This window comes from Hemibagrus wyckioides, linkage group LG08 (genome assembly GCF_019097595.1).
Source record: "Hemibagrus wyckioides isolate EC202008001 linkage group LG08, SWU_Hwy_1.0, whole genome shotgun sequence".
Taxonomy (NCBI): Eukaryota; Metazoa; Chordata; class Actinopteri; order Siluriformes; family Bagridae; genus Hemibagrus; species Hemibagrus wyckioides.
Window position 1 is genome coordinate 17,084,180 of NC_080717.1, and position 27,491 is coordinate 17,111,670.

The window sequence follows — 27,491 nt, forward strand, 5'->3', positions numbered from 1 at the left end:
TTGACCTTTTGATGCTGCCCCTTTCTTCAATACATGACTGTCCCACCAGCACCAGGACGTCTAGCAGAATGCCCTTTGATGTTGATATATCAGCAGTTCAGAATGGCAAAAAGTTTTTTTATGTAAAAAATGCTGAAAACTATATGTATAATATGCATAAAAGGTCAAAAATACTGAACACTGTAATCCAGATCACACAGCCATTACAGTGAAAGAAAGCGGAACCTGTAAAACGTTCCTGCACCAGATTCCTGCACTCACAACTCACTGAAAAATCCCCACTTGCATGCTCAATGACTATAAACTAGCTGCATCAGGAAGCTCTCTCCTAACCATCAGCCTGCAGCCACCTGTACAAGGAGGCACTGCGATATCGAAACACTCACTACATCTGGCCCACAGAGCAATAAATAACCTTTCTAAATCTGACCATATGCAACACAACTGAGCACATTACATCACCCACAGGGGAAAGAAGAGAAATGTAGGAATGGATGGAGAGAACAACAAACAAGAATAGAGAGGTTAATAGAGGACAGGGATGACGTCAGACAGGGCTGGACCGTTGCATAGGTGACAAAGCCACTTAAAAAATTAAAGTCGGGGTTTGCAAAAAGTTTCCGTACCATCTGTATCTCTGATGTTTTTTATTTTTTTATTACATATTACAACATAATAAAGTGCTATAACTGCAACTTAACCCAAACTAGTCTAACTATACAGCACTTAATATAAGGTCATTAAGAAATGTCATGTGACTCTACAGACCATGCATTTAGACTAGATTTAAATTTGGTTTCTTAAACCCCTTCAGGGAGTCTCAGACACATTTTAACCAGATGCAATAAAAATGCATCTCTTTTCAGGGGAAAGTAACCAATGTGTACCAGATGACATCACAGGTTCATTTGCATATTCATTGAATCACCATGTTCATTTGAATATCAAAGCATGAAGATTTTCAGACAATAGAATGAAATAGGGCTTTTTTTTACAGAATAGAAAATTAATAGATAAGAAATGATTTCTTAAGAATTATTTAATTGTGGCATCACAAACTGACTAACGGAGCCAAAATGATGAAATGGTAGTGAGTAGATGAGAAATAGACAATAGTTATGGATGGAATCATTTTTTATTACTTGAAGTACAAAGTACATGGGTGGGACAAACAATGGTGATCAGTCATTGATCATTGGGAACAATGAAGATCAGTGATTGGTCACTGGGAACACTGGTGATCAGTGATTGGTTGTTGGAAACATAGCCTTTTCCAGCTCGTATAACTAGCAGGTGGGATGTGAGATGCAGAGCTGTATCGAGTGCATGACTGTTGCTAACATCTGCTCAACACGTCAGAAGATTTGTTGCTAGGCTACTTTTTTAAGTAATGCCACTAAAGAGGATTTAAATGTCACCAAGTAGCTACACTGGCACCACTAATCCATCGCTCCATGTCACATTTAAAAACCAAAACTCCTCCCAAAACCCCAGAGTGCATGTGATTTCCAAAGCTACCTTTAAGGAAATTTAAGGAGACCCTGAGGATCTACAAGTGTAAATGGATGTGGTCAGAATCTTATCAAAACACAATCTAGACACAAGCCACAGGGTCTTTGTTTTTGTCAATACAGACAATCAGTGAGGAGGAATCAGACCAAGGTCAGGCCTGGCACAGAAATGACACAGGCAGAGCTGGAGGGAGTTTAAGAAGGAGGGATGGTAATGGCACGGCCAGAACTTTCATGCCCTGTCCACATGCAGCTGTGGTGATCGAGTGAGCATGAAGGCAAGCCAAACGCCTGAGACGGCCAACTGGCCCAAATCACCATGAGAAAATTAATACCTCCATCCATCCATCTTAACAAGCCAAGCCCAGCTAAACACACATTCTTAAACACACAGCCATTCATCAGCCTGCTTGCTATCAACACAACTAATCGGCTAAACACATTTCATGTGAGCAAACACACACATACGCATGGATGGCATCATAAATATCCTGCAGGAAGAAAGGACCACATCAACCTCCTTCATCTCTACATCTAAATTACTTTATATATACACCAGGCATAACATTATGACCACCTGCCTAATATTGTGTTGGTCTCCCTTTTGCAGTCAAAACAGCCCTGACCCGTCATGCACTGTGTATTCTGATACCTTTCTATCAGAACCAGCATTAACTTCTTCAGCAATTTGAGCAGCTTATCTGTTGGATCTGACCACATGGGTCAGCCTTCTCTACCCACATGCATCAATGAGCCTAGGCTGCCCATGACCCTGTCGCCGGTTCACGACTGTTCCTTCCTTGGATCACTTTTGATAGATACTGACCACTGCAGACTGGGAACATCCCACAAGTGCTGCAGTTTTGGAGATGCTCTGATCCAGTGGTCTAGCCATCACAATTTGGCCCTTGTCAAACTCACTCAAATCCTTACGCTTGCCCATTTTTCCTGCTTCTAACACATCAACTTTGAGGACAAAATGTTGACTTGCTGCCTAATATATCCCACCCACTAACAGGTGCCATGATGAGGAGATAATTGGTGTTATTCACTTCACCTATCAGGGGACATAATGTTATGCCTGATCAGTGTAGCTATAAAAATTTACAGAGTTGTCCATAATTTTCTATACCATGCTTTATTATTCAAGTGCATGATAACAACGATTTCAGAGTAACTGATGCTTTAAATCAGTTTTCTTGTGCTAAACACACACACACACACACACACCATATACCCAGATGTGATTAAGCGTGTGTGCTCTGAATCTGAGAAATTCACTCTGCTGTATCTCAAGGGCATATTAAGCAATGGAGAGCTTAATGGTTTTACTGAGCTAATGACTCAAGTGAGGAGTCACCTCACTTGACCGTGTGCTCCACATGCTAATCAATAGCACATTTACAGACTCTCCTACCCTTCTTCATTAAACGTGTCAACACCTGCATGTACAGTCGCTCCGCTCCACGTGGGAAGTCGAGAGAAGCTCTGCACAGAGTCAAAATCAGTAGAGAAGAATTTATGACGTGGCAGACAAACATACCGGAGCTGTAACGTAATGCCACCAGTATGTGTTTAGCTCTATTTATCTAGAGGTTCGAATGCCACTGTATGTATTTAAACGAAAACGAACCAAAAAGTGAATGTGGCCCAAGACTTAGCTTAGCTACAGTTGTGTTTACTTTATTAAATCCTGTTTGCAAAGTTATTCTTTTTGTTTAAACCTGCCCACAATATATTCTCACTAATTTAGCTGGCTTTATTTCCAACAATCTAGCATCCTTATTTAACCCACTGTAACCTAAACAGGTAGTTAATAAAGACATGCCACATGTTCATGTTAAAGTCTCCATGAAAGAGCCTCTTAGCTGTGATTGTATTCTGTATGTTGATGTATTTCCTCCTGAAAAAGGATGATGAACTGCTTGAGACTTGAGACAACAACCAACATTGCCCTTCCTGACGCAACCCTCCCATTTAACCCGGGCTTGGGACCGGCACTGAGAGTGAACTCTTCAGTGGCTAGGTTAGCACCCTGCCCAGGAATCGAACCCGAGCCGGGGCAATGAAAGTGCAGGATCCTGCCGCTGGACCACCAGGAGACAGAATGGTATAGAGATTAACGAGAGCCATTCACTTACTCTTAGTGATGTAGAAAATCAGTCTGAGGAAGTAACATTCCAGCATTAAAAAGCCACAATGTCACATCCTCAGACTATATGAGAACGAGAACCCCATGTACACTGAAAATAAAACCTCGGAAAAGCACTCTGTATACAGTCCTCGTTCCTCGGAAAGACACAACGTGCCGATAAACAGCGTTTGCTGCTAATGAGTTCTATTGAATTGGACGATCATAAACCATTTTTTATGAATCCTCAAAGCTTTTTGGTTTGTTTTCCAGGAAATAAAGCACTATAATTTATTTGATTTTAGATATACTATTATATTGGTGTTCATAACATCAAAGGACAGGAAAATAAAAATCTTAAACTCAGATTTTGATTTCTTGTCCTGTGGGATCCCCGTCTGAATGCTCACGTCTAGTTAGATGCTCTGTCATCCTTTCTTTAAAAAAAAAATCTAAATCATCTAAATCAGTTTCAACATTTTGTATAATATATGTTGTGTTTGGTTAAATCCTGGTCACATACACACACACACACACACACAAACAAATGCACATGTTCTGTAACAGGTACGAGCGCCTCCGCGTCGTGGCTATTTGGAAAACACAACATGCTTGCTCGATGTGTGTCAGTGCTCCTCAGCATCTGAGCTCCTGTTTCACATATGTAAACACACACACTGCTCTCACAGCACACATGCTCATGCATACTCTGCCACATACATCCAAAAAAAAAACAAACAAATAGCCATTTTTCATAATGATCTTTCGGTCATACTTGGGCAAAAAAAACCAAAACAAAACGAAACAGTACTGAAAACGAGGACTAGGACAGTGTCAACATGGACCAGATTTTGAATAGCTAAGAAAGATATTTGTTGTTTAAACACAACCATTAAGCTATTACTCTCCAATTACTAAGTGTCAAGTTAAAATGACAGTCCTAGCTAAAATATTGCTTGCGACGAAAAAAAAAAGAGGGTTTATGTGACCAGACATGAAATTAGAATGATGACAGGCTCCACAAAGCCTTATTGTGTGGAGAAACTAAAAGCAAGAGTGAGCAGGGAAATTGGACCCGATACATTCACGGCAGAGCAGAGGACTGAGGGGTGTGTGTATGTTGAAATCCGTACCGAAGAGCTGAGTGATCCTGCTTTATTGGAGAGGAAAAGAAAATGCCTCCCAGACTGGCCTTTTTACTAACAAAAACCTTTGTGTGTATGTGTGCCTTCTCTCTCTCTCTCTCTCTCTCTCTCTCTCACTTTGTAGATGAGCGCATGCTCAGACAAGAACGATTTACAACCTGACTCCAGGTCCACACCTACTGAAAGACACAGGGAGCTGAATCCAATCTTCCACTGACCTTGGACCTCAAGGACAGACAGAGTGTGACAGAAAGATGGAAGAGCTACAGGCAGAAAAGTGAGGAGAACAGAGTGAAAGTGCATCTGCCTCAACAAAAAAAATAAAAATAAATTGGTACATGTGCATGATACTTCAGCAACTCAGGTATTTTCATTCGGTGTACAATAAGCTGCAACCTGCTACAGGAAATGAAGATTGGCCAGCCTGGTAAGAGAAAGGCCGAGTGAGTGATGGAAAATGTCATATGTTTATGCACGGAGGGGACGTGTGACTCAGGAAGACAGAGACTCATAAAACACTTTCAGTGTTATAATTTGTGACCCAGTCTGGAACTCTCAGTCCTTGAAAAAAAAAGAAAGAAAGAAAGAAAGAAAGAAAGAAAATAAATAAAAAAAGATTGTTTGTGAGAAAGAGAGAGAGTGTATGAGTGTAAGTGTGTGAGGGGCTGTGGAGGCAGCACCGCGCTGAGATCCAAATGAAGTGGGCGCCCACATCACACAGAGTTTTATTACCATCTGCTCGTACACATGCTTATTAGCTTAGCCATGACATGCACGTCCCCTGCAAAAAAAAAAAAAAAAAAAAAAGGAACACAAAAGAAACACACCTACTCAAGCTTATGTCCTCTTCTTCAGCCGAACAGAAAACCTGCACGAGCTAATCACGCAGCCATGCAGGTCAAAATGCAGTGACTCATGAGAGGAATCAAAGCGTACAACACTGGAAAGTTGGATTTTGTATTAAAAATTATTAAGAGCTTGGAAAGCTTGTGTATGTGGGTGCTGTGCCTGTATGGTCCAGTAGGGGGGGCTGGTGTCTGGCTAAAGCCATGCAGGAAAAGCCATGGAAGAATATCAGAGGCCACAGATAAAGAAAAACGACCGGGGGTGAAGGAAAAAAGAAAGAAGAAAAAGTATTAAGACCTGAGATTGTTCTGAGACATCACATACAATGACTTCATGATCATATATATATATATATATATATATATATATATATATATATATATATATATACATATATATTTGTGTGTGTGTGTTTCATTACATTTTGAGATAAATGTTTGCTTTTACAAGAAAGAAATGAGTCAGCACTGTAATAATAATAATAAAAAAAGTCATCTGATCATAACCCTGATCTGCAAGGAGTCTGATTAAAACGGTTTAAGAGCATCAAGATTCATGTTTCACCGGAGGAATTACAGAGAATAAACAAAAACAAAATATTTCAACAAATGTATACAGTTCTTTTGGCCCAGAAGCTATTACATCCTTTAGATCGCTGTAAAGTATTTTTTGCTCATTTTCTAAAACAAATCGTTCAAACAAGCAGCATGTTGACAATCTAAAACTTATTATAATTATTATTTATTCAGCAAATACAGAAGAATTTACGTGACTGAGGAACGTGTGGACGTGAGACGGGTTGTGGAACCCCTGCAGCCTTATTTCCTCACGTCCATGTGGGCAAAGTGTCAGAAGAAGAGTGTATGAGGTATCAGTGCGTGTCTGAGCCTTGTCATTCTCCAGCATTAAGACCCAATAAGAAAGGATACAGGGCTTGAGCCATTTGAAGAGGGTTGAGTCTCTATCCTAGACAGAACTAGATTGTTAAGTTGATTTACTGAAAATAAAGATGGTTAGTCTTTAGAGCAGGGATATCAAACAAGACAGACAGACAAACAGACAGACAGATAGATAGATAGACAGACAGACAGACAGATAGACAGATAGATAGATAGATAGATAGATAGATAGATAGATAGATAGATAGATAGATAGATAGATAGACAGACAGACAGACAGACAGACAGACAGATAGATAGATAGATAGATAGATAGATAGATAGATAGATAGATAGATAGATAGATAGATAGACAAACAGACAGACAGATAGATAGATAAACAGACAGACAGACAGACAGACAGATAGACAGATAGATAGATAGAGCTGTGTGGCGGCCTAAAGAACACGGATTTTTTACTGTTACATATAAAAAAAAAAATTATTTTGCAAAACTATTCACCATCATTGCTGTAAATTGGCATCACATCATTTGTAACTTGCTAATGAAGAATTACATATCATTAGCACGTTTCGACAGTAGCTGAGTTTATGGCTCGGAGTTGATTGCTGTATTTTTAATCCCTGGTAGAATAAGAACAACTAGCTGTTTTATTTTTATCTTCCAATTAAATTACGGTCCATGAACGATTTCTATATTGAGCACAGATTGTAAATTCATTTAGTGGGCTGGGTTGGAACTGATATCTTTCCTGTGGACTATGTTTGACAACCCTGCTTCGGAGTGTTAAGCTATTTCAAATATATTATTATTATTATTATTATTATTATTATTATTATAGTAGTAGTAGAAGTAGAAGAAGGAGAAACAGATGCATAACTAAACTGACTAAATATCTAAATGCAGTGTGTGTGTGTGTGTGTGTGTGTGTGTGTGTGTGTGTGTGTATGTGCGCACCCATCTATCAGTGTTGTGTCACTGTGATATGATCCATAAAGAAGAGCAATCTGATTCATAAAGAAGCAACATTTACATTCTGGACCCTGTAAATGGAATGTGTGCTTCTTCTTCTCCTTGTTCTTCTTCTTTACTTCTGCTCTGCACTAATGAGATGCTAATTAGCCGCCCTGGGCTGCAGGGTTAATGGAATCCATATTTCCAATTAAAATCTCACCCCTTCCCTCTCACACAGGAGAGAACAACAGTGTCCCCATTGCCACAAACAGACCCTTGATCATTGAAGTAAACAGACCCAATTAATTGTGTCTCTCTATCTCTTTCTCCATCATGCTCTCATTCTCTCGCTCCGTCTCAATATGCAAAGGTTCATGTATCTTGGAGTCGCCCAGAAATGTGATCAAATGAGCTGGCATCTGAGTCACTGACTCCAGCACCGAGGCCCACTTATCAGCAACACGAACGGAGCCCATTAAAGAGACAGAGCGAGAGAAATGCAGGAAGAGAGTCTAATCCTTAAACGTATCAGTTCCAGCTGTGTTACACAGATCCTGTGCGCTCTAATTCTGGATCACAGCGGCTTCAAATAGCACCAGTCCCATCAGGCTGACTCGCAGCAGCTTTCTGATAGCAGAGGGGTGAATTGCGTTGTGTGTTTTTGCTGAGATCAGCTGCTAGAGTCTCCTGTGATGCTCTACCGTCTTCGCTTTACCTCGCTAAGTCGTGCTGTTTGCTTTTATAGCCAGCACTGCTCTGCCCACCTGAGCCGTCAGCGGCAAATTAAACGCTTTGCTACATCAAGATGGGAGTTTGCACTCTTTCTCAACTTGTATCTCTTGCTCTGAGACACACAAAAATAAAGATGGGTGACAAATTAAAGGTGTTGAACCACCATGAGCTGCCAGAACATGTCTCCGGAACCGTATTGGAAGCGTGAGCACCATTTTTCTTCAGTGATGATGGCAGTGAAGGACATGTTAGTGTTGGACTCGGTTGTGACTGCGAACACCACAGCATACATCATGAAATGATTCGGTAAGCCCTTGCACCCACTGTTACTTCTGAATCCGATCCGGTCAGAATGGAAATGTTTCATCGTGCGATAAAACTGATTCAGAAATCGTGGTATTGATTTGCAGTGAAGCGTCACTCTAAGGGGACGATCTCAGAAATAGAGACGCACCCCACCTGCTCACTGCAGGGGTTCTCTTGGTGTACACCATGTGTTTGGCCATTTAGATGGACTCTAATTGCTGACAGTCTGATCATGTTCTGATCACCTAAAGAACATCTCACTACTGCACAAGCAGTTCCAACTCGAATTACTGTCAGTCCCACGGATGAAGCCCTCTTTACTTATTATTTCTATTGAAACTTAGCAAGTTTTTGCAACTAAAGCTGCTGTGCTAATAATGAACCCTCTTCTTTCTAGGTTTCTTAGAATTCACATACATATTTTTTTCTTGAGTTAGGCCTCCTAACACTATACATTCCACTGCATGGCTGGATGTTAATTGCTTACCCGCGTATCTGTGTGCGTCAAACGTTTATTCAGTTAATAATACTACTACTACTAATAATAACAATAATAATAATTTTGCCCTGCGATGCGGTTGGTACCCCGTGTCTGCCATGTACCCCGGGTCCCCTGAATATTCTCCAGGTTCCCCGTGACCCTTGGTAGGATAAGCGGGACAGAAAACAGATAGAAGGATAGCCATAATAATAATAACAATAATAATAACACTAATAGTAACTTTTATAAAGGTTGGATGCAAATTGGCGACTTTTTAAGACAAAGCCACCCAGGACTCCGGTCCGTAATTGCCACCATGGGAACATGTGGCCACTGCAGACTGGATCATGCCAATCACATACCATCTGTGTAGTCAATGTGCTGCAGACACCCCTTGCTGTTCTCTAATTCTGCTCCACTTACACACTTACACACTCACACACTCCTACTCTACCCTCAGTCAGGCTCGCTGGGGCTTCATTCCCTCAGCATTATTCTGAATTCAGACTTTCTCACTTGAACAATCCCCATCCCCAGTGTGTACGTTTCTAAACACAAGCTTCACTATCACTCATGCGTTTCTTTAATTATTTATGATTCCGAAGCCTCAGACAGAACAAGCACTTAGTTTCTCCAGTGGAATGCAAATCTTATAAATATTGGCAATTTGGGCAATTTACTCAGGGAGGCAAATTAAGCTCAGCTGCGGGCTTGTAAATACTTAAATGCTCGCGCACACATGCATGTGATAAACAGGAATATGCATATGTGGGTGCACGCGCGCATACACACACACGCACACGCATACACAAACAAAAATGAATCAGTCATGAAGAGAAGACACACGGAACTGGTGACACATCTGGATGATGTCTGTGTCACTCATTGTAATCACCATTATCTCATGTCTCTGCCTCAAATGCCAGAGCTTTTTTGCGTGACCTTCAAGCAGCATGCAAACACATTTACATGAGAAGAGTGTTGCACAGCTTGGAGCTGATGGATTCAAGATATTGTCAGGCGTAATACCGTAGTTAAGTCTTAAACTAGCTCAATAAGCCTGGTCTTATTAACGCAATCTCCTGCGCTTCGGATGCCGCTGTCCCAGCATCTGACACATGCATTTCCAACCACACACACACACACACACACACAAATACTTGTGGTGACTCCACACTCCACACACTCTCTACAGGGTCTTACCTGTCTCCTGCGGCAGCATTTTAGCCCTGATGCCAATGCTGCCTGTGTGATGCATGGCTCCGTACATGCAATCTCCTCTCCTATCTTCTTTTCCTCTCCTCTCTGTCTGTCCTCTCCACAGAAGACAGCGGCACAGCAGTGGACAGCGGCAGCGAGCACGTGATAATGAGCCTCAGCGTTCAACAGTGAGCAGCAGTCCTGCTCTCTCTGCCTCTCCTGCTCAACTTCTCTCTCTCTCTCTCTCTCTCTCTCTCTCTCTTTCACTCTCTCTGGCACTCACACTTCCACACGCACACACACATGGAACGCACACACTCTTTTGTCTTCCCCCGGCACGCGATGTATGAGTGCTTCTCTGTAGTAGTCCACCGATTAAGAGGTTGCGCAGGGCTAGAGATGCAGATGAAAGGTGGGGAAGAGGAGGGAGGGATGGACTTGAAAGAAAAGGGAAAAAAAGGAGAGGGGAGTAAAAAAGAGCGCTGGCTCCTTTCAGCCTCTACAAGGCGGCGGGGAGGAAAGCAGAGACGAGTTCTCAGAGCTGTGGATGCACATGGCTGTGCCTATGAGCGCTGCCTGAGCCACAAGAATTATACAGGCTCTCCGCTGAGCGAGAGAGAGAAAGCAAGTGAAGGAGGGGTGAGTGAGAGAGTGGGAGTGTGAGGAGAGCAAAAAGGAGGAGGGTGACAGGGAGGCTGAGAGACCAAGCAGGAGAGAGAGAGAATGAAAAAGAGAATAAAAGAGAGAGAGAGGGGTAAATCAACCTAAATGTGACAAAACATGCTCATCAAAGGCGAAGGGATGAGGAGAATGAGAGAGAATATGAGACAGAAAACAAGTACTACTTTGTCCTGGTTAAAATACAGAGGTGCATTGCTAAAAGGAACATCAAGCAAAGTAAGAGCAAGGTTGATGCACGGCTCGGCTCCATGCTAACAGCGTAAATAATAAAATTTACTGGTTCAGCCGATATTTAACTGCAATTTGCAGAGATGTTTGGATTTACAAGCAGCCGGCTTAATGTGGACGCTTATATTATAAAATAAAAACATCCAAGCGCGTATCCAGTCTAATATTTGTAGACATTGTCAGTCAACAGTAAAATGTTTTTTTGCCCATTTATTACTGACATGAAAGGAAAACAGCCAAGCACATGAAGCAGCTTGTTTGCCCACTTCGAAAGCCAAAATATTAATGTTTAATCATATATTTAAAATAATGATAATTATGAAAAAAGAGAAACCTAGATCAAATATTAAATCCTATTCTGTTATTTTATTATTGAACATCTGTTCAATACTTGTTTATTATTATTATTATTTTAATAATAAAAGCAAAAAAAAACACATTCCACATTTATGCAACGGAGCAACCCGTCTCGCGGTGCTCTCGGAAAATATCCTACAGATATCTACTGTATTATATCTATGGTATATAACATACTGCTACATCTCCCAGTCCTATAAACACAACAGAAGTAAGTGAACTGCAATAAATCCATAGCTAGAACTGCTGAGGCTCTAGATTTATTTACCTCATTTGGTGTCAACTTACCTTTAACAGTCTAATGCATCAAAAAAACACTTAAACTAAATTCGAACAAATGACTGGATATACAGCTGCAGCCACATAAATCCCCACAATGTAAATAAAATAATAACAATAATGAAACAAATCAGCTGCAGTGATCTGGAGTAACAGAAATAAGGCTTGCTCTCAATTTAAAGCTTTGCTCTGAGGTGCGAAGTAGACTGCTGAAGCTTCTGAACCGAGCTCGAGCTGTCCAACAGAGGGCAGGCAATCTGATCAGTCAGAGACTGATGGCATCCCAGCTCAGCTCTACTCAGCTCAGCACTAGTCTGCTTCCTGTCTCAGCAGGAGCCAGACCACACACAGACAAAATCAGACACACAGACTGCATTCTTCAAACCTCCACAGAGCCATCTGACCATAACCTTCTATTCCCTCTTCGTTGATGGACAGCTGATTTCATGTCAGTCTCCGTTTCTTACGGCGAAAGTTATTCCAATTCCAGGGATAACCAGCATATAGAAATCCTGATAACTTTTAGATTGTACTCTATGTGAACCACAGTTCCTAGACAGATATAAAAATAACTCCCAGTGCCATTCCCAATGGCAGCCAGAGGAGACTTGGTGATTAGTCTTGGTTCCTCACAAGGTTTTTTTCCTCCCAGTTCCATCCTGGGGAGCTTTTACTTGTTGCCCTTGGCTGGATCGCTGGGGGTTAAAGCAATTGCTGCTTGAAGAAATAATAGCTGGGAAAATCTATTCTATGATGTGGTTAAGGTTAAGATCAGTTGTTACCAAATAATCCCGGAAATGGATTATTTTTTACATAATGATGTCATGTAGTGTTTTATTTCTATAAAACAACAATTTATATTATTTATTTTATGTCTATAAAACAACAATTTATATTATTTATTTTATGTCTATAAAACAGCAATTTATAAATGAACGACATACGCTCGACATTTTGTGGAAACTGACACGAGACAGGTTCATTCTTGTACTATTACAGCAGCTGTAAATGGTTCTTCCTGCATCAACCTCTTTTTTTTCTGTCTTTTGATTTTAATGAGAGGAAAAAATGGAGCTTGTCATGTTACTGAAAAGCCACAGTCATCCATCCTAAAGAGTCAATTCTATTTTATTCGTATAGCACTTTTAACGATTGACAAGACTGTCACGAAGCACAGAAATACAGAAATAAAAAAGGGTATATAAATGTATTCCCAGTGAACGAGCCAGATATGGCAAACTCCCTAAGGTAACAAGAGGAAGAAACCTTAAGAGAAACCAGACTCAAAAGGGAACCTAGGCTCATCTAGGTTACACCGGAATTGGAGATTTAGTCTCCTGTGGCTGGACACTTACTCGTGTGTCGACATTTGAGAATCCTTCCACAAGCTTAAGTACATGTCTACTTACAGAAAGCTTCAAAATATTAATGATTTTATATTTTTTAACCATTTATAATTAGCCTTATATTATGTAGATTGTCCACTATATACAGGAGCTGTTACTATAGCAACGATAATGTATTATAATGACCACGTTAATATGAACATATCATATGAATTACAGCTGGGACTCGTGTCAGAACTGCTGTTACAGAAAATCAATCAAAATCTCACCAATCGGATTCCAGAATTTAACTGTGGTGTGGTGTAAATTTTTTTTTTTTTTGCTGCAGCCGGTCTGAGTTAAATGGTTACTCAGGTTTGGAAAATAACAGCGGTTCCATGTAACAGTTCCATTTAAAACTGGATGTACGGTATGTATGAACATAAATGTGCTACTCAATCCACTCTGACTCTGAGGCATGATAAGTGAACAGTTTCAAAGCTCCACATACACCGACTGAAGTGCATTCAGCCGGAGCTTTGTGCAGCCTCCCGTGCCCTTGGCCTTTTGCACATGCATCACACTGGTCATTAATGTGTACAATAATGTGGAAATTACAGGAATGGTCACTGTGGCTTTTATTTTATGGTGCTTATTATAACGGATATTATCATGGCTATTATAACTTGTTGTCCACCCACTCATGTAATGAATCAGAACACACACACGCACACACGCGCACACACACACACACACACACACACACACGGTGCAAAGGAATATCAGCTGAAGCATATTTCCCTAGCTAAGCGTAGCTCCAGCACACACCATCGAATAGTGAGGAGGGAGATTTCTGGAGCTCTCCGGGGTCTCTCTAATCAGCATAAACTGAGTCTGGCTGTAGCATAAGAGGCTCTCATTACGGCTGCGGCAAGCACACAAGCAGACCAGACAGCAAATCTCTTGCATAGACACACCAGTGCAGACCACAGCACCGCAGTCTGAAGTCAGGGCAGACCACAGCACGGCTACACGACTCTCCATTCACTGGTTATGCAGTCATGCAGTACATGTGCATATACCTTTACAGGAAAGATATACATTTTACTGAGATAACATGCTTAATTATAAGGGCTCAAGCCTACTGTCAGGCATTGGAAGGCAGCAAACGCTGGAACTTTCCCATTACCTGCAGTTTGGTGTGTCACGCACAAATGGCACTAATTGTTCCTTCGAACACTGATTGAGCATGAAGAATTGATCAGCGAAAGAGCTCTTTGTCTAGCAATTCTACCACAGCCAGCTACAATGACTGAACACACTGTTAAAATAAAAAAAAAATTTGTAGGTTAAATTTCCCCTAACATCATCTACCCACATTAAATAGCAAAATATTTGCCCATTATATTTATTTAGTACAGTAATTATAAAGCTGATTTTGCTTTTAGTTATCCATTTGTTGAAAACAAATACACATATCTGCCACACAAAAAAGTTCTTTCGACTCATGCATGTGCCTCTATGATTTTTACCGGTCATTTTTTCCAGAAGCTGGAAAGCAATGGGAGACCATCATCACTCAGCTCTGATTGTGTCTTCAACATCAGCATGGTATCTCTTGAAACTTAGCCCTTAGGCTTCAGAATTATCAGATTAATAACTAATCATCAAGCACCATGAATTTAGAATATCTGTGTGATGCTGCACATGCACAGATCAACACACACACACACACACACAATAATTTGCATTTTCAAAAACGATGTAGAATATAAAAGTGACCTACAACCGTATAATGATCTCAGTAAACCTCCAGACACAGCAAACACCAGATCTCTTTTAGAGTATTTTTTAAACTTCTCCTTTGGCCTCTTTCTTTCAGTCACCTTTTCATTGTCCTCTCTCTCTCTCTTGCTCTCTGTCTCTGCCTCTCTCTCTCCCTCTCTCTCTCTCTCTTTCTCTCGCAGGAGAACAGTGGAATGAGGCAGTGGGGGAATAAGATGTGTGATGGGGGGGACCCATGAGGTGAGCATAGCGATTTGTCTTCCAGTGAAGGCTTAAGAAAAGACTAGTTAACCTTTACTGCAAAGACCTCAGGGAGAATTCTGGCTGGAAGAAAAAAAAAAAAAAACAACCAAGAAAAACATCTGTAGATTAATGGATGGCCAGCAGTGCTCTGAGACCCGTGTGCAAAGTGCTGCAATAGACACTTTTGACATCTGGGTCACCTGCACTTACCAACAAGGACGAGGTGACTCAATATATATATATATATATATATATATATATATATATATGGTGTTGTATCATGGTAAATAAATGGAATAAACAATAAGGCTGTCCTATACTACAGGAGAGCTTGATCAGTCATTTATCATGTTGTCAATTTTAAGCACGGTCCATGACAGCACCTAGGTGAAGACTTATTTGAGATGCATTGTGAGGACTATAGTTCTGAGGATGAGTCTTCATTCTTAGATTGACACTGGACTGCTCCATGATTGGATAATCGCTATGCAGTGGCTAGCTGCTGCTATCATTCACCTCAACCACCCCTGAACATGTCAATCAAGAGCATATCCCTGCGGCCACAAAAGGGAGCAGCCAATCAAGCTCCTGCAGTGCTGTGAAGTTTGCAGCTGCTTTGAGTGACAAAGGCATTCAGTTAAAGCAGATATTCAAAACAGTTCAGGAAACAGAGCTTTGTATGATATATATATGTATATATATATATATATATATATATATATATATATATATATATAGTAGACTGCTATGTGACTATGCCTATTTCGCAATGTTGTAGTAGTACTGACAGTACTACTGCATGAAGCATAAACAGACTGGAAGGAAGGTTTTGATAGGACAAAGTTTGGGGGAAGTGTCTAGTTTTAACAAGGAATGGGAGAAAACACTTGGGAAGGAACTCTCATAGCTACCTTTGATTCCTGCTCACTATTATCCATCCCTTCCATTCTCTTTTGTCTGTGTCTTGTAGACACAATCTGTATGGCTCTCCTTCACACTCCTTCTTCTCTCCAGAGAAAGTCATAATAAGGGAGGAAAAGCAGAGAAAGTGAGAGAGATACTGCAATACAGAGAAGGGGGTCTGGTTGAAGGAGGTATCAGGGGGTTCCAGCCTGGCCCTATCTCTGTGGTTCTGATTAAGGAGGAGTTGGCCAGACCTTTGTAGACTTGCTGATCAGGACTTTCTTAAAGGAACATTCGAACGACTAAAAGGACAGGCAGTGTAACTGTGAAAATATAATTGGACAAGGCTGGAAATGAATCAGAATGGTGTCTGTGCAACATCACTGCTTTTCTGTAAGCAACAGTATAACTTCAAATTTAACAACAAATGACTAATGAACAAATGAACATTATATATGCACATATAAGAACACACACTCATTATCCCACTCCATTTCCATCACACACATACACACACACACACACACACACATGCACATACATACACACACAACACAGCCTATCATCCACAACCTGAATGATTAATCACCTCATGCTAATGAGTTATTTACTAATTAGGGTCTGACGTGCAAGGGGAAGAGAAGAGCAGCCCTGGCGTGTTGACATGGGTGCCTGTGATGCTTAGCGTACACTCAGCCCAACTGTTCAGTGATTAGGAATGTGTGTACATGTGTGTTAATGTGTCGTGTGTTCATGTGTGGGAAGGTCTCCTTTAAAAACCCTCCATCCTCCTGTTCGGATAATACAAAGCAGTAGTATTTAGCATCTGCTCGTGATAGACATATGCTGAGATAAAGCCATAGCACTAGCTCTTTTATTGCAGTGGCTCTCTTGTATGCTAATATTTGGCATTTAATGTGGGGAGATGAGAGACAGCTGAATATGGGAATATAGCTGTCAATCAAGTGTGGCTGCAGCCGTGGCAGACAAAACTGATTCATCAGTTGAGCCGGTTGAGAACTCTCACGCACTGAAAGCATTAAAGCGGAGCTGGCCTCTCAACCCACAACCATAATGGCTCTCATACAGGTGCCATGCAACAGGTCAGAATCAATCTCCCACCTTCTATTTCTTGACACAAAGGCTGCCAGGATATGTGTGTGTGTGTGTGTGTGTGTGTGTACTCAAACTCTCACACTTGGTAGCTTTTCAGCACCAAGGACAGCACCAGTGACTTTGATCCCGGGTCTAATAGGAGCAAATGCTGTCTAGAATAAGCCCTCTTTTTATTCTTTTTAGTATTTGAAATTAGAAATCTAATGGTCTGAGGTGTGTGTGAGAGATAGAAAGAAAGATTTTGGCTGCCTTGTTGGTCTGAAAATTCTCTATAGAGTTAACCAGGGAGTCACAGCATGTTGCCAGTGCTCCAACAGTAGTGGGATACACCGGCATGCAGGTGTCTTCTATAAGCTTCCTTTCAGAGGTAGATAAAGGACAGATGATTGCTCTCTCTCTCTCATCAACAGGTGCTTCTAACTGTGGTTTGTGTAGCTGAAATCCAAGAGTAAATGAAGTTGCAAGCTGACTCTCACTTTGCTTAATGTGCCTTATGTATTGTCCAATGTTCTACATGCTTGATAAAAGTACAATGGTATGAGAGCGCGCAAAAAGAAAGAATGACAGAGTGACAGTTCGGACGGAAACTGAGGAACACAACATGGAAGGTAATAGTGAGGAGATAAATGCCTTCATGAAACATAGGCCTGGCAATGTCATGGCTCCATGTCAGGTGAATTTCTCTGGCCTGCAGCATCATTCAGACATGAGCTGTGCGATCCAGAGTGCCTCAGGGGAGCATGGAATACAGATGTGTGTCTGTGTCTGTCACTGAGCCATCTCCCTGTGCCTCAGGCCTAAACTCTGCCCCTCATGCATCTGGAACTAGGAAGAAGGCACCAGACTCCATGCTCCTCAGAGCCAGCACAGCCACCCACGGCCACCTGGGATCTGTCAAGCTCTGCTTTGCTTCACTCCAAACGTGCGCACACCTGCAGGCAGAGATGTTTCAGAATGATCAGTGTGCGTGCAAGGGTGAGTCGCAGAGCATTTTCCTCAATGTCAGTGCCGGCACAGATGTGTGAAGAGTGTGGGTGCGAATGAGGCCTGATTAGATTAGATTAGCTGGAGCAAAATGAAGACTTGGGTGATTAGGTTACTACTCATAAATGACCCAGCAAATCCGATCTGCACTGATCTTTCACATTCAGTCACGGAACAGATGTAAGAGCACACAGGGACTGAGAGGTGTAAGGAGCAGACCTGGAGGCTGATAACATATAGGCAGCAGAACTGGACTGACTGATGAGCTATAGAGTGAGTAGAGACAAAGCATGATCCCAGACTTGAGCTCAAGTGCTATCCGCTTTATCAATACACTTATAATCTGCTTCGTTAGCATCCGAGACCCTCTTGCATTTTCTCGCTTGGTACAGGAGCTCAAGTGCACTCAATCATTATGGTCTAATCAAAAGGAAGCCACACAGGTATGTGCCATTTTCTGACAGCATTTACATGCTTGAACTAGCGAGCAATAGTAAATGACAAAACTGAATTATTTTCTGGTAATGTCTAATGAAATAGATGCCTTTAAAGAATGTGGCCGCATCTATACTTAAAGCATTTAGCTGGAGATCTTTTCCAGACAGTCTTAGAAAAGTGCTTCATAGCAAAAAAAATTTTTTTTAACAAATATTGCATGCAAAAGCCCTCTTGTCTGTAACTCCTCTGATACTAGGTTACAGTAGCTTACCAAACAGAGTGGCTTTTATCTTGCATTGTCTTACAAAGTGATTCACTCACAGATAGGATGTTGGTCAAGAAGGTTAACTATTTAACACTCTGAAGTCGCAGGATGTAGTTTTTAATGTGCTTAAATAAAGAAGCTCTGCACCTCTCAAGGACAAAATCACCCATGCCACTTTGAAATTCACTTAGAATTAAATGGAGAAAAAAACCACACACACACACACTCAGTACACACACACATATACACACAGTCACAAATATACGCAAACAAATGCACATGTGCATATGCACACTCAGACATACAAAATTACACACATCACACAGTGGTGGCTCAAGGGGTTAAGGCTCTGGGTCATTGACCAGAAGATCAAGGGTTCCAACCCCAGCACTGCTACTGTTGTATCATGGCTGACCCTGTACTTTGACCCAACCTCCAAGGACGGGATATGTGAAGAAAGAATTTCATTGTGCTGTAATGTATATGTGACAAATAAAGGCTACTTCTATTTCACACACTCAGTGTTAAGTTGTGTTAACCACATCCACCCTGTGGTTCATGTATGTTACAGTAAAGTCTGTCATTATACCAAATGCACACCCTCAGTGACATCACCTGGGTCTGACATGCCAGCTTTAACACTTGTGACTCATGCTGTCATGTGTGTTTATCAAAATGTAGCCGCAATGAACTGTAATGCAGAACGAGTAGTGATACTGAAGCACACTAGACACGAGTTCTGTAAATGCAGAAGCAAGGGAGGTAGAGAAAGGTGACTGTGAGCCATGGGACAATGTGGCTGCCATAAACAGCAGCACATACAGGGGCATATTTATCAAGGGCAGTGCTAATTACAGACTTTTTAGCAATCATTTGCTGTGGTGCTGGTGGCTCATTTAGTGGGTGAGCTACTAAGAACTTGTATGCAAATGAACAAACACATGCATTTCAGGTAATTAACATATGACAGGCGCAATATAAATCGTTGTTTTGAGCATGTCATCGTGTCAGCAAACAAATCTGGGGTGTTTGAATCGCACACGTCCAATGGGGACTTGTAGAGTTAACATGAATTTGTTAATATGAATTGTGTATACTGAATCAAATACATTTGGAATAAAATAAATTCACCAACGATATATATACATATGTATATATATCGTTGGTGAATTTATTTTATTCCAAATGTATTTGATGACCCTGAAGTACAGGTGTTACATATATATATATATATATATATATATATATATATATATACGTAACACCTGTACATCAGGGTCATTCATGCTATTTTCCAATCATCTAATCATGTGGTGCAAGCACAATGCAAGAAAATCATCACCAACAGCTTCAAACACCACTATGGGAGGGAAAATGTGATGTCTGTGGCACTGTTGTTGTTAACAGACAGTTTGAGTATTTTAGAAATCACTGATCCACTGAGAGTTCCACGTAAAACCGTCATTAGAATTTACACAGAATGATGTAAAATACAAAAATAAATAAATAAATAAAAACATCCAGTGATCAGCATTTCTGCAGGCAGAGAGTTGATAGTGGTTTAAGCTGATAGGAAGTCTACAGTAACACCAAATTATCACTCTTTACAACCATGGTGAGCAGAAAGTGGTGGATGAGCTTGAGGTGGAACAGCAGAAGACCACTTCTGTCAGCTAAAAAGAGGAATCTGAGGCTACAGTGGGCACAGGCTCACCCAAGCTGGACATTTTTTTTTTAAACTCCCATTGAGTATATCCTTCTCTTTTGAGAAGTCTAAATTTATTCTGAATGTGGTGTGACCTCAGTAAACTAAGATACAGGTTCCCAACCTTTAATGGATTATAAAATACCTCAGCCCACTACTTTGGCATTTTTTTTTTTTTTTTTTTAAATGTATTTTGCTGTTGTTGAGTTTAACTTTTGAACTGGAACAAAAGCAATATGAAACATAAAATAATAGAAATAAAAAAAATGGTAAGAGTGAGACTTGGGTTTGCTTCCAAGGCACAAGATGGTTATAGCATGGTGTTTTGTCTATGAGTAACTAGTGTGGTATGGAGCCAATATTTTGGTCCAATAGTGCTGCAATATTTTACAAAGACATGTTTTGGTGTCTTTCAAAGCTATGCATGAAAATGGCAACTGCATCTTCATGTTATTCTGTATTCACTATGATCTGGAAAGATGGAATAGACTCAAGTCCAGTTTTTCGCTTGTAAGGCAGTTGACCAATGGAAACCGCGTCCAGAATAGAAACACTTTTAGTAGCCAGCTGTACAAAACAAAACAAGGTTTTTACTTGAGGTGTAAGGTTTTTACTTTAATGTTGAACTTTAAAAAACATATCATCGAAGAGTGTGGGTTGCCAGAAAAAATCAAAATCCCCACACCAACTACAACCACCAAACACTGAATCAAGCCCAAACTTTTCAGCCATAGGATAAGGTAGACATGATTATTCTTCTTGGCAGAAACAAGTGAACTATAGTGTACATTTCTGTATGTGCAATATGAGGACATTGGAGCAACCCGGAAACTATGATCCTACAGCTTAGAGCAAGAGCAACAAAGAGCTCCAAGTAAAACCATATTTCTACAATATTTCTGCTCAAAGCAAACAAATATGCTTTTATATATTATGACACCATTCCATATAGCTCATGCAGACCACGCACATAGTTTTTTTTTGTTGTTAATCTTAAATGACTATTGTCGAATGGTATTCAAAGAAAATGCTCTCTGAAAATCAGACAGAATAATGAAATTCTGCTTAAAAGCGTAATCACATTTTGACTAGCAGCAGCACTATAACTGCATCTCAGCTTTATGTTAGATTCTGATGAGAACTTTTCTGAAATTTAACAAACCCCTCCAAAAAGGTGAAGCTGACATTAATTTTAATTTTAAAGGCTATTGTTAGCTGAAGCATAAGTAACAGACTGGTGATTTAGCAAAGATGCTGTTTGAAACATAGTTAGCTTACAGACCATGCCCACTTCCGGGTGGATATGAATATTTTGTGTACTACACAGATACAGATAGCTATAACTACAGATAACGGCATTATCTTACACCTCTTATGTGCTAATTTGTTCGTTCAAACAAACGAGTGTGTACGCTTGGACAAAATCTTTCATAGGAACAACACAGTTCGGTACAGCGTTAAGCTCTGATGATAGCGTCTGGTTTGTCAGCATCTCATGATGAATAATACAGTGTGTGGGCTCTGAGTTGTATGTGCACTGTTTCACTCTGGTTATTGGTAACACAGAAAGCCCAGCTGAGATTTGCAGACATGTATTTATTCACAGCTTTAAATATCTATTCCCTTGCCATTTTAACTGGCGGTGTTTATGTACAAGGTAATTCGTCCTATAGACCTATCTCATGTAATAATATATGACGCAATCCATTCATTCGTTATACTATGATAAATATCTGACTTGTCAGGCGATACTGTGTTTTATTTTTATTAATACAACTACTACTGTGTTTCTAATAATTATGCAGAGCAACTTACATTTATACAATTTATGCAGAGTGTTTGATGGTTAAGGGCCTTGCTCAAGGACCCAGCAGTGGCAGGGATGTTGGTGGTGTTGAGATTTGATCTCACAACATTCTGAATATTAGTCCAAGGTCACGTCCCTAAAAATAATCAAGCTTGAAATATTGCGATTATGGGTATTAATTATAAAATAAATCAGTAATTAATATCATTCTTAATACATTTTACTATGTGATTAATTACAATAATCTCCACCCCTGATTCTGAGCTTTGCTTATGCTATGAGATAATATTAGTAAATATGCTGTGCAGTGGTGCATTCCCAGACATCAAGGCAATATGGCTTTATCACACCTTCACACCCCCTACTAACAAAGCTGTAGAGAGAAGAAATGGCTGGCCTGTACATTCCTTTCTCTCTTCTTGCTAATGGTGATAAATTTGACTGAGAAAAACTCAATTCCAATCTGATGCCTCCGAATCCTCAGCGGAGTCTGAACACATGCTCGCCGCCGTTCTGTGGCCGGTGTTTCTATCACGGCATCAGATATAGGCTCTCGCTTGGACATATTTACATGGCCATTGATTTCCCCTGCACTCCCCTCCTACATGCCTACAAACATAAGTCAAAGTCATTCATGAAATCTGCCTTTCTATAAAGTGGAATGCATTATGTTGCTTATCTTGCTTGGATCAATAAATGTAAGCAATGGACAAATTAATTGCTTGTGACATAAAAAGGTAGACCGCATATGTTATTTGGAGAGTAGATGGGCAAAAGGGAGAGAAAACGAAAGATGGAGACCATGAAGGAAGAAAAATGCAAAAATGAGTATTGTAAAAAACAATAAAAGAGATATAGCAAAAGCATGAGGACTGGATGAAGAAAGAAGGACTTTAGTTGAGTTACTTAACTCAACTTGAGATACTTTAAAGAACATCAGTGCTAAATTGACATGTTTGGCCTTGACATGAGATCAGACACAGAAACATAAATTCAACAGAACATCATTGATTGGTGGTTTGGTGGAAGAACAGACAACAGAAAAAAGATAAAGAAACATATACACCACATGCAAGCCTTCCCCAAACTGTAGTCACAAACGCACAGAATTGTATACAAGGTTTTATATGCTCAACAACTTCACTGGAACTAAGAGGCCCAAACCTGTTCCAGAATTACAATGCCCATGTACACAAATCCATGAAGACGTATAGATAAAGTGAGAAAGATGTAAGATGAAGTGGAAAAACTTGAGTGGCTTGCACAGAGCCTTGACATCAGCTCAAGTGAACACTTTGGAATGCAACCTGTGCCATTAATCTGGAAAAGGCTGTTCATATATCAAAAACATATATCTGTTATGGTCAGGTGTCCACATACTTTTGGACATACGGAGTGCAGGAATCATGCAGATTAATGAAATAAGAAGATCGGGGAAAAGAAGCATGGGAAGGAAGGTGAATGTGCATTTACAGAACGAGTACAACAGAAGAAATGACGGGAATGTGAAGAAGCATAATTTGTACAGAGCACACTCAAAAACAGGATCATGTCCAGGAGATTCTTGGCTCAAACAGTAATTGGGACGGAAATCATGATCATAGGTTTGCGTTCACGTTGAAGAATTCCTTCTGAACGGTGGATTGGTTGTACAATATCATACCTGAGCACATAGGAATGCAAAATGGTAAACAATTACCTGTTTTTTTTTTTATCATTATCAACAAAGATTTATGGATGGATGGATGGATGGATGGATAGAAGAATGTATGGATGGAAGGAGGGATGGATGGATGAATAGAAGAATGGATGGATTGATAGATGGATGAATAGAAGAATGGATGGATGGAAGGAGGGATGGATGGATGGATTGATGGATGGATGGATTGATAGATGGATGAAAAGAAGAATGGATGGATTGATAGATGGATGAATAGAAGAATGGATGGATTGATAGATGGATGAATAGAAGAATGGATGGATGGATGGATTGATGGAAGGATGAATAGGAGAATGGATGGATGGATGGATGGATTGATGGAAGGATGAATAGGAGAATGGATGGATGGATGGATGGATTGATGAATAGAAGAATGGATGGATGGATGGATTGATGGAAGGATGAATAGGAGAATGGATGGATGGATTGATGGAAGGATGAATAGGAGAATGGATGGATGGATGGATGGATTGATGAATAGAAGAATGGATGGATGGATGGATGGATAGATGAATGGATGGATGAATAAAAGAATGGATTGATTGATGGAAGAATGGATGGATGGATGGATGGATAGATGAATGGATGGATGAATGGATGGATTGATGGAAGAATGGATGGATGGATGGATGAATAAAAGAATGGATGGATGGATGGATGGATGGATGGATGGATGGATGGATGGAAGCTTGGATGGATGGCACTTCAATGCACAGGAACACCTGCAAATCTAGATGTTTTCATGTAAGGATGTATTTTTATTCATGCAGGTCAGCAGGAGACATGCGTTTTTCCATGATGCACCATAAAGGTGAGTTAATTACAGAGCTCCAAACTATGAAAGTCTAGTTTTATACAGCAATAGGGATAATAACCCTTATATGTAATATATATATATATATATAGCTGCAATAATAATCACATTATTGGCATGTAAATGTTATCCTAAAGGTATGCTTAACTTAATTGCAGCAAACACATGAGCTAATAATCACTCTAGAGAAAAACAGTGTAGGTTTACTTCAAAATTAGGTCACTATACTGATCTATCCTAACAGTGATATTTCTGAATAAACACAGCTGACAGTGTTTTACATGGTGAAGGGACACATCGGTTTCTCAAGTCATGGAGAATGACTCAGCTGCTTTAAAAGAGAAGCGTAGAGCATGTTTATTTGACATGTAGAAATACAAGCTGGGATTTATTTCATTTCATATTTTAATTATGAAATCCTAACATTTTGCTCTGCAAATGTTTGTAGTACCTGTTGTACGGCATGAACTGTAGTCTGTGACATGCAGCTGCATGGTGCAGCGAAAGAGCATTGCGATGCAGGAAAACTGGACGAGAGACGGACAGGAAAAGAGAAGAAAGGGAACAGAACAAAGGGACAGAGAGTAAGGAAATACAAATAGAGATGGTACATCTGCTTCATGTTGCTCGTGCTCACTCTCCCTCCCTCCATGGAGCATTAAGATGGATAACAGCATGCCAGAGGGGCTCCCAGCAGAGAGCGGCAAAAATAGCAACTCACTCCTCCTTCAACACTTCTTTTCCCCTCCATCTCTCTTTTTTCATTTCATCCCTCATTTTGCCTCTGTGTCTAACCTTTGCCCTTTCTTTTTGTTATCCTGATCTCTCTCTAGTCCCGGCTCTGGAAGCTCTGTGCTAACAGCTGTAAAAGACGTAGGTAGGCCGTGGCCTCTTGACCCTATCGATGGCCTTTTAAGTATGCACTCCTCTGTCCTGTCTTCATTTCATCAACACACACCTCGTTGTGCAGACCAGAAGGTACAAGAAGGTTAGACACAGCGAGGGTATGTGCTCAGATATGTTAGGTAAGACTCAGCCGTGTGTTTGTGTGTATGTGTGTGTGTGTGTGTGTGTGTGTGTGTGTGGGAAAGCTCAGCTCAGCACAGGTGTCTCAGACAGGAGTGAGAATCATACAGAGGGAATCAGAAGAAGAGAGAGAATCACTTCATGATCCTGCATGTCGGTATCTAACACCACCTTTACTCCTCTCTGTGGTTTGACTTGTTTTTAATTAACAGTAGAGAGATTTGGAGCTTTGTTTTTTTTCTTCTCTCTTTCCTGTTTGGTTTCTGTTGCCTGACATTTCTGTCTCTATTTATTTATTTATTTATTTCCCAATCCCTTTTTTCCCCCCATTGTTCGGGAGAGCTTCATTTCACTAAAGATAAAAAAAAAAAAAAAAAAAGTGCAAAGGAACACAGTAGGAAAAAAAAAGCCATTGTACGATACAATGGAAAAGGACAGCTGTGTGTCCATGATTTCAGACATGGGGCTGATTTGTAACATTAGAAAATAAAATAAATGATGCAGAAGGTGGCACGCAAATGAGTCTAGAAAATTTACACATAACAAACTCAAAAACAGAATCCTATCCAGGCATTTAGATGAGCTGATGTTATTTCAAAGTATTTCTTGAGTGTTTTCCAGTGCAGTAAACACATACAAGCTCATCAGTCTAGAGAGGAAGACTGTCAGTTTAGCAGGATGAGTTGCCACAAAATAACTTCACTCAATTCCCTTTGTAGTTCTAATGCAAAATGAGTGAAAAATGATTGAAACTAACGTAGCTTGATCTTTTTCCAGTCTAGTTTCGGTGAACCTGTGTCCAGTGTAGCCTCCAGTTCTCACTGTGGTCCTTTTCTATTCTGTATGATGGTGAAGATGGACTTTAATAGATTGTTATTTATGAACTGAATGTAGCTTTTGCTCAAACTAGTCTGGCCATTCTTCTCTGACATCTCTCATCAGCAAGGTCTTTGCTGAATCAAGTGCAGCTTGCACAATTTCTGTAGTGTACAGACTATAAAAATGAGAGCTTTGTGATTTCAGTGGATTTCTTTGGAGTTTACACTTCACTCTAATGCGCCTCTCACACAGCCTGTCTAGATTGAAACGCTTGTCAAAACGGAACTGAATGAGGTCTTGCTGTGATGCTTCCCTCAGTGGTTGATGCCTCGTGTCTAGTGTGAATTGGCGTTTAGAGCTGGAGTGGCAAACACCAATACTTCTGCATCCCTGCACGGGGACACTACAACGTTGTGTAGTGAAACAGATAAAGACCACAGATGGGCACTCTGTAGTGACAGTACTGTACATTTAGACACTACTAAATGCTCCCACCGCTTAGAAAAAAGAGTTTCTCTTGGGTTATGGGGATAGTTAATTCTTTTTAAGAGGTCTATTTTGAGACTACTGTACATTACTGCGCTATTAACTTCTACTTAAGGACACTTAAAATGAATGAATTTTTTAAAAAAAAAGTCACTAAAAGAACCCTTCATGGTTACGTGGACAGGCGAGTGTTCTTAGCTTTCTAAAAGGGTTACACTTGAAATATTTTCAGATACCAAAACACTCAGGTTTAGGGTTCTACAAAGAAGTGTTTTCACAAAGAGCTAACCAAAAACACACACAC

The 27,491-nt window shown here is 40.3% G+C and overlaps 1 protein-coding gene across 4 annotated transcripts in view; it reads right to left on the bottom strand.

Annotated features, from left to right (window-relative positions):
- Positions 1-27,491, bottom strand: part of tenm2a (teneurin transmembrane protein 2a) — a 275,485-nt gene that overhangs the window by 134,304 nt on the left and 113,690 nt on the right. The window contains exon 1 of one of the 4 annotated variants that reach the window (XM_058396864.1): positions 10,210-10,790. The exons of the other annotated variants lie outside the window; for them this stretch is intronic. Coding sequence (XP_058252847.1) covers positions 10,210-10,276 — 67 coding nt within the window. The 5' untranslated portion in view covers positions 10,277-10,790. Of the gene's footprint in view, positions 1-10,209; positions 10,791-27,491 lie in introns of those variants that run through there. 4 annotated transcript variants of the gene reach the window in all.